The sequence below is a fragment of the Drosophila teissieri genome, chromosome 2R (genome assembly GCF_016746235.2).
Source record: "Drosophila teissieri strain GT53w chromosome 2R, Prin_Dtei_1.1, whole genome shotgun sequence".
NCBI classification, from domain to species: domain Eukaryota; kingdom Metazoa; phylum Arthropoda; class Insecta; order Diptera; family Drosophilidae; genus Drosophila; species Drosophila teissieri.
The window spans coordinates 16,540,636-16,553,894 of NC_053030.1; the positions used below are offsets into that span (position 1 = coordinate 16,540,636).

The following is a 13,259-nucleotide window of genomic DNA, read 5'->3' on the forward strand; positions in this document are numbered from 1 at the left end:
TTGGTCGCCTTTGCTTTGTCTTCCAGCTGCTGTGCGTTAGATATTTTGACTATGCCGCTGCGAAATGTTGTACGATTCGATATTGTTGTCCCCCGCTCCCCGCATTGCATTTGTCGGATGTGGCAGGAGCTGCTGCTTGTGTGTTCCTGTTGATCCTGCCGCTGCTGCCACATCCTGATAATGACGGCGGCCTGCATGTGAGCCTTAATTTAAGTTTGTATTAATAATGGAAGTGAGCTTCAGCCTCCACATGCTGGAACCCCTTGGAACTTCCCTACTTCGTTCCCCTTGCGTTCATTTACAATCAATAATTAATTTAATAATCACTCGGGTATCGTATAACTCATTACAAGTTGTGGAATACTGGCGTTTGAGATGCTCCTAAGCATTATTAATACCATTATTGGTTGAATTAGTTAAACTAGTTGAAATGCCAAAGCTTCAGTAATGTAAAACCAGTCTTTTTAATAATCCAGTTTACTATTCAAATCGCATCATGAGTACCATTTTCGCAAGTTTCGATTATTATGCCGCAAAGTCGACTGCCAAAGCAAAAGCAATCAATTCAAATGCGGCAGGTGGGAGAAGTGGAGTGCATTTGCTGGGGTGTTGGGAGGACATGCGAAGTACAATGGCAACTGTTTTGCAAACAACAAATGGTCAACATGCAATCGGGCAAACATTTGCATGCCAAAGGCAGCCGAACAACAATTACCATATAAAATTTGAAATGATTAAGCAACAACCACAGCGGCAACAACAAAGGCGGCCAGCAAAATGAAAACGGAATGAGATTTCATTGTACATACATGTTCATGTAGATACATAATGAAATGTGCTGAACCTCCAGTGATGCTGACAGCATAATCAGCGTATAATTTGCATAAAATTAAAATATGATTTTGCATGACCCAACCGCATCAGAGAACAGCACGCGATGATTATTACCGAGGGATATGGTAAGGATCAAATAAATCATTTGAATATTCATTTTTTTATTATTATCCCTCAATGCACAACTAAACCGGGTTCGGTTTGATAAAAATATACAAATTTTTAAACACCATTTTTAAATATTGGCTTTAGTAAAATATGTCCTTGGGTAAAAGCTGATAGATATTTATATCTTTCGGATATAGGTCTTCAGGTCTAATCAATTTGGGCATTTTGGGATCAATTATCTTCGGCATCTGAAAATCAACGTTTTACAATAAATTTGTTTTTGAAAGCACTTTTCTGTAAGCTTTACCCCAGGTAAGTTATATTTAGGTGGATGTGGTTTACCAATCAAATCTCCGGAGGGTAAATTACCATTTATCAAATGATCCGTTTTAGGAATTTTTGGTATCTGCGGATTGGACCCAGCCATCTGTAATAAAAAATGCACTTATTGTAATACAAAATGAAAATTGTTTTCTGTTTTTCTTACCTCGAGTGGGGGAATTCCTGGAGGTTTCAGTAGATCTTCCAAATTATCTGTGACAGGAAGTGGGGGAGTTTCTGATCCTACACCAGTTATCTGAAATAAACCTTTTTATTATTATACTGGAATCAGATATTAATACAATGTATACTGGATGTATATTTGGATGGACCAAATTCTAATCTAATGAATATGCAAATAATAAGAATTTTTTGAAATTTGTATCAAAACTTACCCCAGGCAATAGTATTTGACTCGGCCGTTCGGATGGCAATAAACCATTTATTACTTCATCAGTATCAGGAGTTATTGGATTTATAGATGGGTGTTGTTTACCGATCAAATCTCCGGAGGGTAATTTACCATTTATCAAATGATCCGTTTTAGGAATTTTTGGAAGTATCTGCGGATTGGACCCAGGTATCTGTAATAAAAAATGCACTTATTGTAACACAAAATGAACATTTTTTTCTGATTTTCTTACCTCGAGTGGGGGGATTCCTGGAGGTTTTAGTAGATCTTCCAAATTATCTGTGACAGGAAGTGTGGGAACTATTGGCTGAGTTCCTGATCCTACACCAGTTATCTGAAATAAACCTTTTTGTTATTATACTGGAATCAGATATTAATACAATGTATACAGGATGTATATTTGGATGAACCAAATTCTAATCTAATGAATATGCAAATAGTATCAATTTGTTGAAATTTTTATCAATTCTTACCCCAGGCAATCGTATTTGACTCGGCCGTTCGGATGGCAATAAACCATTTATTACTTTATCAGTATCAGGAGTTTTTAGATTTTTAGATGGGTGTTGTTTACCGATCAAATCTCTGGAGGGTAATTTACCATTTATCAAATGATCCGTTTTAGGAATTTTTGGATTCTGCAGTTTTGACCCAGGTATCTGTAATAAAAAATGCACTTATTGTAACACAAAATAAACATTTTATTCTGATTTTCTTACCTCGTGTGGGGGGATTCCGGGAGGTTTTAGTAGATCTTCCAAATTATCTGTGACAGGAAGTGTGGGAATTTTTGGCGGACTTTCTGATCCTACACCAGTTATCTGAAATAAACCTTTTTATTATAATACTGGATTTATATTTGGATGGCCCAAATTTGAATTAGGAACTTATAATAATATGCATTTTTAGAAATTTCATTCAACTCTTACCCCAGGCCTTTCGGATGGCAATAAATTTTTTATTATTTCATCAGTATCAGGAATTTTTGGATTTTTAGATGGGTGTTGTTTACCTATCAAATCTCCGGAGGGTAATTTACCATTTATCAAATGATCCGTTTTAGGAATTTTTGGATTCTGCGGATTGGACCCAAGCATCTGTATACAAAATGCGCTTACACTAAATAAACATTTTTTTTTCTGTTTTTCTTACCTCGAGTGGGGGGATTCCTGGAGGTTTAACTAAATCTTCCAAATTATATGTGACAGGAAGTGGGGGAGTTTCTGATCCTACACCAGTTATCTGAAATAAACCTTTTTATTATTATACTGGAATCATATTTTAATACTAGATGTATATTTGGTTAGCCCTAATTCTAATTGAGAACATATGAATATGCAAATAATGAATTTTTAGGCATTTTTATCTATTCTTACCCCAGGCAATTGTATTGGACTCGGCCGTTCGGATGGCAACAAACCATTTATTACTTCATTATCATAGGGAATTTTTGGATTTTTAGATGGGTTTTGTTTACCGATCAAATCTCCTGACGGTAATTTACCATTTATCAAATGATCCGTTTTAGGAATTTTCGGAAGCATCGGCGGTTTCGACCCAGGAATCTGTAGTAAAGAATACACTTATTGTTTTCTTGGTAAACCCAAAATGGTAATAATGGTATTTGTAACAACAATTTAAAACCTTTTTTTTTTTTTATTTTTCTTACCTTTTGTGTGGGGATTCTTGGAGGTTTTAGTAGATCTACTAAATTATCTGTGACAGGAAGTGTGGGAACTTTTGGCTGAGTTTCTGATCCTGCCCCAATTATCTGAAATAAATCCTTTTATTATTATACTGGATTTATATTTGGATAGCCCAAATTTGAATAAAGAACATATAATAATATGAATTTTAAGAAATTTCTATCAACTCTTACCCCAGGCAATTGTATTTGATTCGGCCGTTCTGATGGCACTAAACGATTTATTATTTCATCCGTATCTGGAATTATGGGATTTGTCGGCGCGATTTTTGATATTTCCTGTGGATTCTAAAATAAAGATATTTGCTTAGCTATAACTGTAGCAAAACTGTAGCAAAAACGGTTGATATTTAGCATTGGTTCTCAATATAATACTTAGTTAAAGTACATACACATTAAATAACAACTTTTTTGACCATTATTTGAGACTTACTGGTGATAAGGGAATTTTAGTTGGCTTTTTGGATGACAAAATAACATTGCCCAATTTATCTGTTTGAGAAATTTTTGGATTCATTGGTAGATTTCCCGGCCTTGTACCAGGTATCTGAAAAACAAGTTTGCTTTTAGGAAATCCGTTCTGTTATGAGTAACTTAATACCAAATGCCAAACTTAGAAATTTCTTTTGCCTTTGTATAGTTTAAGTTGATGATTTCAACACTATTAGTAACAACGATTTGTGAAATTATCTTACCGGTTTTAATCTTTGGTCTTTATTACCGCCTTCAACTGCTCCTGCACTCGGAGAATTTTCCGTAATAGGCTAAATAAATATTATTAGCTTGAATTATTTTTCAAAAACATGAGCAGTGAGTCACCTTTACTGGAACTTTGATAGGAAGAGAAGGCTCTTTATCTTTAGAAATGCTTTTTCCGATACTATCTTCATCTTCTGGTAAAGAATTCCAGGGACTAACGGTAACTATTTTGCGATTTTCCGGAGATACTGTTAAGTTTTGAGGGTTCTTCAAACAGGGCTACCAATATTGGATGTTGAAAAAGATATAAAGGTGTTGGTATCAAAGGTACTTAAAGCATATTAAAAACTTTATGATTAGTTATACTTACCGGGATCAAGGGCTTTGTGGTGGTGGGAATCAGGCAACTTCCGTTAATGGCCACAAAAGGTGGAATACAAAGAAATTTTGGCATAGAAAAATAGGCGTCTGAAAATTGCCACGAGACACATATAGCTGCAATCCACAAAATTCGCATCTCGCTCGTTAAATTTCTGTATGAGAACTAACTAAGGCTGTAACATTTGCCAGAACAACTGAATCCAATTAGATTAATACATCACTCCAAAGTTAAAATCCAAGTATAATCTGAATAGGTTTCGCCTGTTTCAGAAAGCTAGCTTTGAATAAATAGCGATAAATAAATACGATATCGAATAAAAGCTCGGAAATAGGCGAATAAATTCAAAGTGCCGGGGGAGGAGTGATGAAAATAGGGAAATTGGCACCCATCAGACGTGTCAAAGTGACAATTTTTTATTTACATTTTCCCCCCTTCTCCCCCTCTATCAGCCGTGATGAATGACAAAAACAACAATGGCAGCTCTCATGACTCTGGTCACATTTGCGTGCGAGAGCGACGTGAGATGCATGTAAAAATTCGTTGGGGGTTGCAAAAGTGTGGCCATGGCACAGGTAAAAATGCTTTGACATTTGTCTTTATTACACAGAAAGCAAATAATAATTTTATATTTTATAAAATACATATAAGAAAATATAAGTATTATTTACGTTATACAGACAAATTATTTTAATTAGGTATATATTTTGAATTTCACATTATTTCTTGAGCACTGCATAAGTAACTTAGTAAGATGTCTAAAATCGGAGCTTGATTTTTCCAATAAACCTAAACTGCACTCTTATAAAGAGGAATTTTCCTCATTTTGAGTTTATTTTTTTCTGTGCACCTGTAGTTGATATGAAGCCATCAAGTTGTGCACTCTGTTTATTTATCAACAGATTAGCAGGCAGTTTCGTTGGCTGTCGCCATCTCTTTCACCTTCCTTAGCTCCTCTCTGTCGCTCCTGTGGGTGTAATGGCACATGAAATCGCAATAAACATGACACAGAGCGTAGCAACTTTTGCGGCATGTAGTTAAGTATAACTTACGCCCAGAGCGCACATAATTCAAAAATTCTTCTTCGAATGGAAGGGGTGATTCCAGGGGTGGGCAAGGAGTGGTCGGAAGGGGGGAAGGGGCGTGATGGGGGCCATGGGTCGCTCTGGGATTCTGCAAGTAACAGTCACGCTTTTCAGAATGGGCGAGTGGGCGTGTGGCGACAGTGGGGCTCTCCCTTGGGTCTGTTTTGTCCTTTAGCATCGCCATCTGCCTCGAACTGTGAAATATGTTGCATACTTTTGTGGGCACTCTATCTCTCTCCATCTTTATATCCCCCATCCGGACGCTCCTTTTGACTTTTGCGGTTTATTGTAGGCGTGGCGCGTGCCAAACTTAACATACACAATCATTTTTGTGCCACACCATTTTTGCTTTCCTCTCACGTCCCACAAAATGGAGGGTGGAGGGGCAGGTTGGGGGCGGGCAAGGAAGTGGGCTGGTAGTGCAATATTCAGTTGGCAAGGTCCTTCGGGTCTGGCGCGTATAAGTTCATAATTCATTCTTTCATTATTATTTTCATTTTCACATTTTCGGTTTCCTCTCCCGTTTTTCTTTGTGGATTTCTCTGTCCGGCTCTTTGGGTGCTCAGTGCCGTTGACAAATTGTTTTAAATGGCATTTTCATAACGGCTACGTTCTGTTTTTATCGCATTTATTTAAGTAAAGTAGTTCTAGTAAATGCGGCAGACTGTGTTGAATAAACTAGGTATTTAAAAGGTAAGTAAGGGTTTCAATTTTTACGGCACATATGAATTTGTACACAATCTTTAAAAAAATCCTAAAAAAGAAGTTGAAGTATCGTGATACTTTGTTTAAGGGCGGCTCCTCCTTTGTTTTACTGCCCCTTTTTTTGATGGCCATTTTTTGTGCTGCGCCAAAACGCGCGATTCCATTTAATTGTGCCCAATGAGCCCTGCAGCCCAGCATGTCCCAGCATCCAACCCTATCCCGATCCCTATTCCGATTGTGATTCCGATTCGGAATCCGATTCAGATTCAGATCCAGATCCGACAAGTCAAAGTCCCCAAGCCACTGACGACAAAATGTGTAGTTCGATGGGTGGTTAGCCGGGTGATTCAGTGGATCCTGTGGATTCTGGAGCAGCGGTAGGGGTAGCAACGACCACAGACGCGTCTTTTGTTTGCTTTGACAGAGGGTGCACCACCCACACCACCCTCACCACCCACACCACCCGATGCTCTGTGTGTGTGGTGTGTGCTCAGGTCTGGGTGGCTCGGCTGTTTTGGCATTGGCGGCTGCAGATTTGCTCGCCGGAGCACTAAACTTTTATTTCTTAAATCTGTGAATCGTTTGTGCGCCTCGCTCAAAGTCAATATGCGGGCGCAAATGTACGAAATGATGAGACAGACTTGTCAGTAGCTGGGTAACTGCACTGCAAAAAATCGGACAAAACTGTTAGAAATTAATTGGATAAATGAAACATTTAGTTTGCTAACGTGTTTTATGCTCACCACACTTCTTAAAACTTAATAAAAATTTAAAAAGGAATCATACGTTAAATACCTTCAGAAAGCGTTAACTTTATTTTGAGTGTAATGATGATGTGGGGCAAAACGGGGCCCCTGATTTTGCCAACATTCGCGCTGCTGTTGCCGCTTCCTGTTTTTTGGAAAATCGGTTTTTGTTGATGCCAGCGCCAGTTGTTTAGCCTCCAACAGCGCAGACTTCAGTCAGCCCACATCCCTCCCCCTCGTTGACCAACCCCCTCAACTCCATCGGATCCACCGCTTGAGCCCAGCCGATTTGGGCCAACAGCCAGCCACCCACATCCACCTAACCACATCCTATCCGTTGACCGAGCTGCTGTCCAGCAAACAACGACAACCGACAACTGAAGTGGAGTTTTGTTTGTTGTCCGTTTGTCAATTACAAAACTTTTATTGCAATTTACTTTTGTTTCGTGCTCGCAGCAGTCACTTTTACCTAGCATCACCCAACCCCCCTCGCCCTCCACGCGGAATAGACCCATGCCCACCCACTTTTGAGGTCGTTTCGATTGCTGTTCGTTGACAATTTCGTTGTTCGCTCGGTTCAAGTATTTAATATAGCACTCGATGAAGTAATATCCATTCGCTTGTTTGATGAATTGTAACGGCTAGATATTCGAGGACATCAAATAACGATGCCGATGCCGATGTCGATGCCCACCGGATGCCAACGATGTTGGCTTTGGCTTAGATACGGATTGGCGTACGGATTGAAAGCTGCCAGTTCGGAGACATTTCAAACATTTCGAGCTAGGCTCGTTAATTGAAGTTCGATGTCGTTTGTTCTGAATGAAATTTGCAGCGGGGTGAAAGAATATCTCAAAAGAGTGCATTCAAAAGCTTAAGTTCTGGAGTTTAATAGAAATATTAAAGGTGTTCTCTCCCTCCACCGATTCTGTGTTCATATTTCTCTAAGTGGTATTGTTTTATTTGCATACCCATCTTGTGAATAAATAAATGTTTGAACCCCACTGTGAGCCACTTGAAGCCAAGTGGCGACTACTGAGGAAATGGCCAGCCGGGCATTCGACTTTAAATTAACAAGTTTTTGCGTTTTTCTGTTCGAAGTGCCCAATGGAGCGCACAACAAACGATGCGCTAATTTGACAAAACCCACATGAGGTCCTTCGGGGGATGCGAAGGAGATTCGGGGTGCCCCACCAACGCGCATTTAGTGTGCTCCACAGGAGGCTGCGGTAATTTGCAAGAGGTCCGGTCCACTCCACTCTCTGGCCCAGACATATACAATCCTATGCAATCAAATAGGAATGAAATTGACCATTAATGTGCGGGGTTCAGGTAAATATGGGAATATGTATGTGCCCCAAGGGCTAAATGTATGTATGTATGTATGTGAAATTGGTAGTAAGGTGCATTGAATAGCGCTGGAAATCCCCCCGAGTTCCTTGCCATTGACAGCTATTGTGAATGATGTTGACAAATGAGCGATTGTAAGCAGGACGAGGAGGCAAGGAACCTGCACTAGACACTAGACCTACTCGTTGCAAGGATATTTACAGCACAAGGAACTCACATTCCATTACTGAAACAGGAAAAACTATTAAGGTTATAACAAAGCATTTTTATTCCAGCAAAAATCTTACTGGTTATTGAGTAGGATAAATAGAAAGTAATAATAAATTATTACCATATTCATTTATAGCAATTTATTCAATTGATTCCATATTTAATGATTTATACATAAGTTACGATATATTAGATATAAATCTTTCTTGGCTTCGAATAAATTAGCTTAGTTTACTACAAAGATAGATTTTGTTAGTTAAGTTAGTTTATAAATTAGAAATGCTTTGGGTAATTGTTATCTGAAAATGCCTCCGAAACTTTTAAGCTTCAAATAAAATTCTAATAAATTAATCGTGGCATACACGAGCCGAACTCGAAACTTTCCGCCGGCAACTGAACATCTCGAGTTCCTCTAAGCATTGCGCGGCATTTGGTAAACTCATTAAAAACTTTTTCTTATCGCGATGGTGGGAGAACAAAAAATGTCAATACAGTGGGAACTCAAACAACCGACCGTTTCCCACCTGCATAATTTTTTGCGTCAACATTTTCGCATAACTTAAACATTTGCCGTGCACTCCTTTCCGCCATTTTTCTTTGGCTGCCGCCCATTTTTAATGCTTCAACTTTTGCCAGACCAAGAACAGCAAACATTTTTATAGCGCATTTAATTAATTAGTCGGAAAGTTTTTTTTCATTTTTTTCTTATTTTCTTTGTTGCTCGCAACCCTTGCTCGCATATTCTTATTGCTTATTTCTCGGAAAGTTGGCTGTTCATCAACTCGAACTCATTATCCCTTTCTGCCGGCCTCAACTTATTATCTCGTCAACGGGCCCTCGATAATGCCGGCAAAACTCTTTTCCCGGTTGTCTGGAACACTTCCTTAAAATATTCATGCGGTAAACTCCTTACGAAAATGCCCATTTCCCCCGTCAGATAACGCCCAAAAGCCAAACGATTGTGATGATGCCAAGTCGTCGTTCCCCCGTGAAATATTCATAAAATACGTAATTAATTGATTAATGGACCCCGAAAGTTGAAAGTTTAGCTAAAATGCAAGGTATCAAATTTCCATTGAATGTGGGCGGGGAATGGGATGGCACCAATGATCCCACGGGGAGTTCAGGCGCAAAGTTGGCGGCAAACTTTGGTGGCAACTTTAGCATCTCATAGAAAATTTGTTGTATAGCTGAGGAATTCAACATTTATTATTGATAGTACTCTCGAAAATACTGCTACGAACTAATTTCCGTTTGCAACAATTGTTTTGGCATTGATCTTTTATTGCATTTCAGATAACTCTGTGAAATTTGTACATGAAATGCTGGGATACATATTTCAAGTAGGTGGTGCATATTCTATATAATTTTGTATACACATATCCTGTTGCTTTCGTGTTGACATCCAGCAGTCGGGGAACAGCGACAATGGGAGCCACCCACTTTGGGTTCCGGTTGGCAGACCGGAGTAACAATGTCACGCACACATATTTCCTGTCATTCCGGCATTTACTTCCTCACTTCTACTATTCTTTTATCGCATCCTTGTTAACACGTGCGTTGCTCCCCCATTGTTGCCATTACTTTTTCTATTGCAGTGTACACTTGTGAAAAACTACGTGTTTCATGTACTCAACTTGCTTACACTTTGTTTAAGCTTTGGTAGGATGTTCTCTTATATTGTGGTTACAAATTAACTGTTTTAAAGGTACTTCAATATACAATAGGTTATATTATTTTCAGTGTACCTGTACTACTGTAATGTTTATCAGCTGGTGAAGATCTCAGTTGCATGGCCATGGCCAAAGTTGAGACTGGACCTGGCTCAAAGTCAGCGTACGGATAGCATGTGTAAAAACAAAGAAATACAGCAATAATATAATTATATGTTGGCATGACATGTTACGTGCAAGTGTCGTTTTGAGAAATTTTAACACGTTTCCCCCCAAAGTCGCAAAACTCCAGAGAGGCTAGCATTTCAAGACTGATGGAATGTTATTAGATGCACGATTGAAATTTGATAGTCGTGGATGTTAGCTCTTTCATATATAAGCACACAACTAAAGTGAAAATGTAACGTAAAAGCTTTAAATACTAAAGTTGGCTAATTGTTGGAGCAAACACTTTGGCAAGCCATCTATCTTACCGATAGCCGCAAGAAGAATCTGCAACAATTGGATATCCGGCCATTTCTCGGTCGTTTTTGGTAATTACAAGACTCGGATGCCCTGGAATTTGTAATCAAAAATGCCACAAAAGCCACCGAACGGGAAAACTAATAATAAAACGCTTAATAAATCGTCCATCAAAGGCGAAGAAGGAGCCGCTGCAACTCGCAGCGCATGCAGTTGGGCAAACAGAGTTGGTGGAAACTATATGATATATGGATGGGCTAACAGGAGTCTGGTCTGGCTGCCACAATTTTTGGAATCGGGATGAGGGCGGAAATGGTCTGGAGCCACGAGAACTATGCAAGTCCGCAACTCGTCTGGTCAAAAGAAAATTCTAATAAATTCTCTTCATGCTGGAATTTCGTTCGTTTTATGGAACTTAACACGCTGATAATTGAAAGATTGAGTGGTGCATACATTGTACGGACACGCCCAATTATATTAGCCATTAAAAATCGTCGGGGCAAATGAAATTAAGGCCCGGCAACAATGTTGCCCCACTGACTAGATAATATCGCAATCAAAATGCCAAATGCATTTTTTATTGAGTTAGTCAGCGACAGGCGCCCATCGTCGCACTCTCACAATCCATCGGTGGCAATTGCATTCATCCTTCAACAAATTAAAACAAAGTTATATGCCACTGCAACACTTTTTATACCCGTTACTTGTAGAGTAAAAGGGTGTACTAGATTCGTTGAAAAGTATGTAACAGGCAGAAGAAAGCGTAAAAAATTTCCATTTCATTTAAGTTGTAAATTCTTTGTGTCGGCAACCATTACAAGTTTCCGTACATGATAATACGAATAAAGTTTTAGAGTTCTAGTTCAAGGTGTGGATTACTCTATTAAATGCACAATGTTTAAATCGGCATTAATTAAACCTAACAACTTGATACCCTAAGCAGAAAAATATCACAATAAAAAATAAACACAAAAACCAAATCGAAGCGAAAAACATCAGGTAAAAATTTGTTTACCACTTCAGGGCTTCATGAAATAATGGCTCTCCAATTTTCATAATCAATCCTTTCGTTGCGAAATTTTACCCCAAAATCAATCTGATGAGCCAAATTACGCATACGACACGTGTGTCGTGACATTTTTTATACGTTTGCCCAAGTGAATTGCGATTATTTTTCGCGTGTGTGACGGTCGACTGCATTCGGCATTGAATTTTAAAAACAAAAAAGAAAAGTACACATTTTGGCAAACAAATTACAATCAATTTGGAGCACATTTCAATCAATTTAAGCAAACGTTTCTGCCTGAACTACGAAAAATATGTATGTATTTGCAGTATATAAATGCCCACTATCGTGCATGCCCTTTGAGAATTGTTCGATGGGGTCTTGAAACTTTAATGCTCCGAGCTTCGAGTTCCGAGTTCCGAGCCTTGACCTCATGACGTTGCACTCAACTTCTCCATATGCAAATGGGTTGCAAAGGGGGGTGGTGGGAGTGGAAAATGCAGGCCAGGATGGAGGCCAACAATGAAACACGACTGCCGACAGCAGGTGAAGGAAAAGCGCATTCAGCTCAGTCCTTCGAAAGGACTCGCTCCTTAATTGCTCACCCCCCGCGCCCTCAGACAATTGTGATCCCTGTCAGGAGCAACTTAAGCATCATATTGAGCAGATAAAAGGCTGCCTCCTGTTTGCATTTCCTTTGTCGCCGCACTTAAGGTTATTTCTTTCCGATGGAGGAATTTTTAAAATGTCACATGGAAATTGTCTTTAATTGATCAAAGTAAAAACTTTTTTTAAAATTAAATAATATTTTTGCACATGTAAAAACTATTTTTCCAACTGCTTCTCTTTATTACTGCAGAACAATAAAATCAAATGGAAAATCATAAGACGCCCCACTTTTCACTGAAAATACTTCTGCAGTATGCCCTGCTCATATAGGCGCTTCACATCCGTGCCGCCGCCCACGAACTTGCCATCGATGAAGCATCGCGGAACGGTCCTCGATCCCGTCATCTCGCCCAGAACCGCCTGGATCTCGTTGCCATCCTCCCGCTGGTCCAGCTCGATCACCGTCGCCTTGACGTTGATCTTCCGGAACTGCTCCTTGGCCATGCTGCAGTAGGGGCAGTAGCTCTTGCTGAAGATCACCACCTTGTTGCTGCTGATGGTTTCCCGCACGAACTGCGCGTGCGTGCTGTCCATGCTCACGAAGAGAGTGGGTCGCTGCAGGGTACTGACCACCGTACCCATGGATCAAGCGGATCCGAAAAAAGTTCGGAAAAGGGGGCAAGGCTTTGGGGCTATGGAATTTTGAGCAACCGCTTTCGACTGAACGTTTTCGACAGGTAGAACATCAGTTGCCGAGTTTCACAGATTGCTTGGATTGCTTCGGAATAACAAGTAACCAGAAGTAAAAGCTCTTAAATTTCGCTCTTACTTAAAATTTGATTAAAAAATCATTAGGCATTAAACACAAGCCGCAGAACAACAAGCCAACTATTTTCCAGCTGTAACTGCGGTCTGCTCCGTCATAAAATGTGCCCTTTTAGCCAGGCTTATGACA

The 13,259-nt window shown here is 39.5% G+C and overlaps 3 protein-coding genes across 3 annotated transcripts; all 3 read right to left on the minus strand.

Moving 5' to 3' along the window:
• Positions 1-978: 978 nt before the first annotated feature.
• LOC122614486 (periaxin) lies at positions 979-4,632 on the minus strand. The gene is made up of 16 exons (XM_043789052.1): positions 4,450-4,632; positions 4,200-4,358; positions 4,076-4,144; positions 3,814-3,927; positions 3,555-3,668; positions 3,345-3,446; positions 3,052-3,240; positions 2,828-2,917; positions 2,605-2,772; positions 2,395-2,496; positions 2,149-2,334; positions 1,908-2,009; positions 1,659-1,847; positions 1,430-1,519; positions 1,250-1,369; positions 979-1,190 (listed from the first exon to the last, which is right to left on the minus strand). The coding sequence occupies exons 1-16, from the start codon at positions 4,594-4,596 to the stop codon at positions 1,083-1,085; spliced, it is 2,049 nt and encodes a 682-aa protein (XP_043644987.1). The 5' UTR covers positions 4,597-4,632; the 3' UTR covers positions 979-1,082.
• An 896-nt stretch (positions 4,633-5,528) lies between these two features.
• On the minus strand, positions 5,529-5,799 carry LOC122613526. Its single transcript, XM_043787738.1, is given in 2 exon segments — positions 5,529-5,562; positions 5,564-5,799. Coding segments are annotated over 2 exon segments (270 nt in total).
• A 6,721-nt stretch (positions 5,800-12,520) lies between these two features.
• Positions 12,521-13,047, minus strand: LOC122613583 (glutaredoxin-C4). Its single transcript, XM_043787817.1, has one exon. It carries the CDS (start codon positions 12,944-12,946, stop codon positions 12,596-12,598), a length of 351 nt encoding a protein of 116 aa, XP_043643752.1. The 5' UTR covers positions 12,947-13,047; the 3' UTR covers positions 12,521-12,595.
• Between the last annotated feature and the right edge of the window lie 212 nt (positions 13,048-13,259).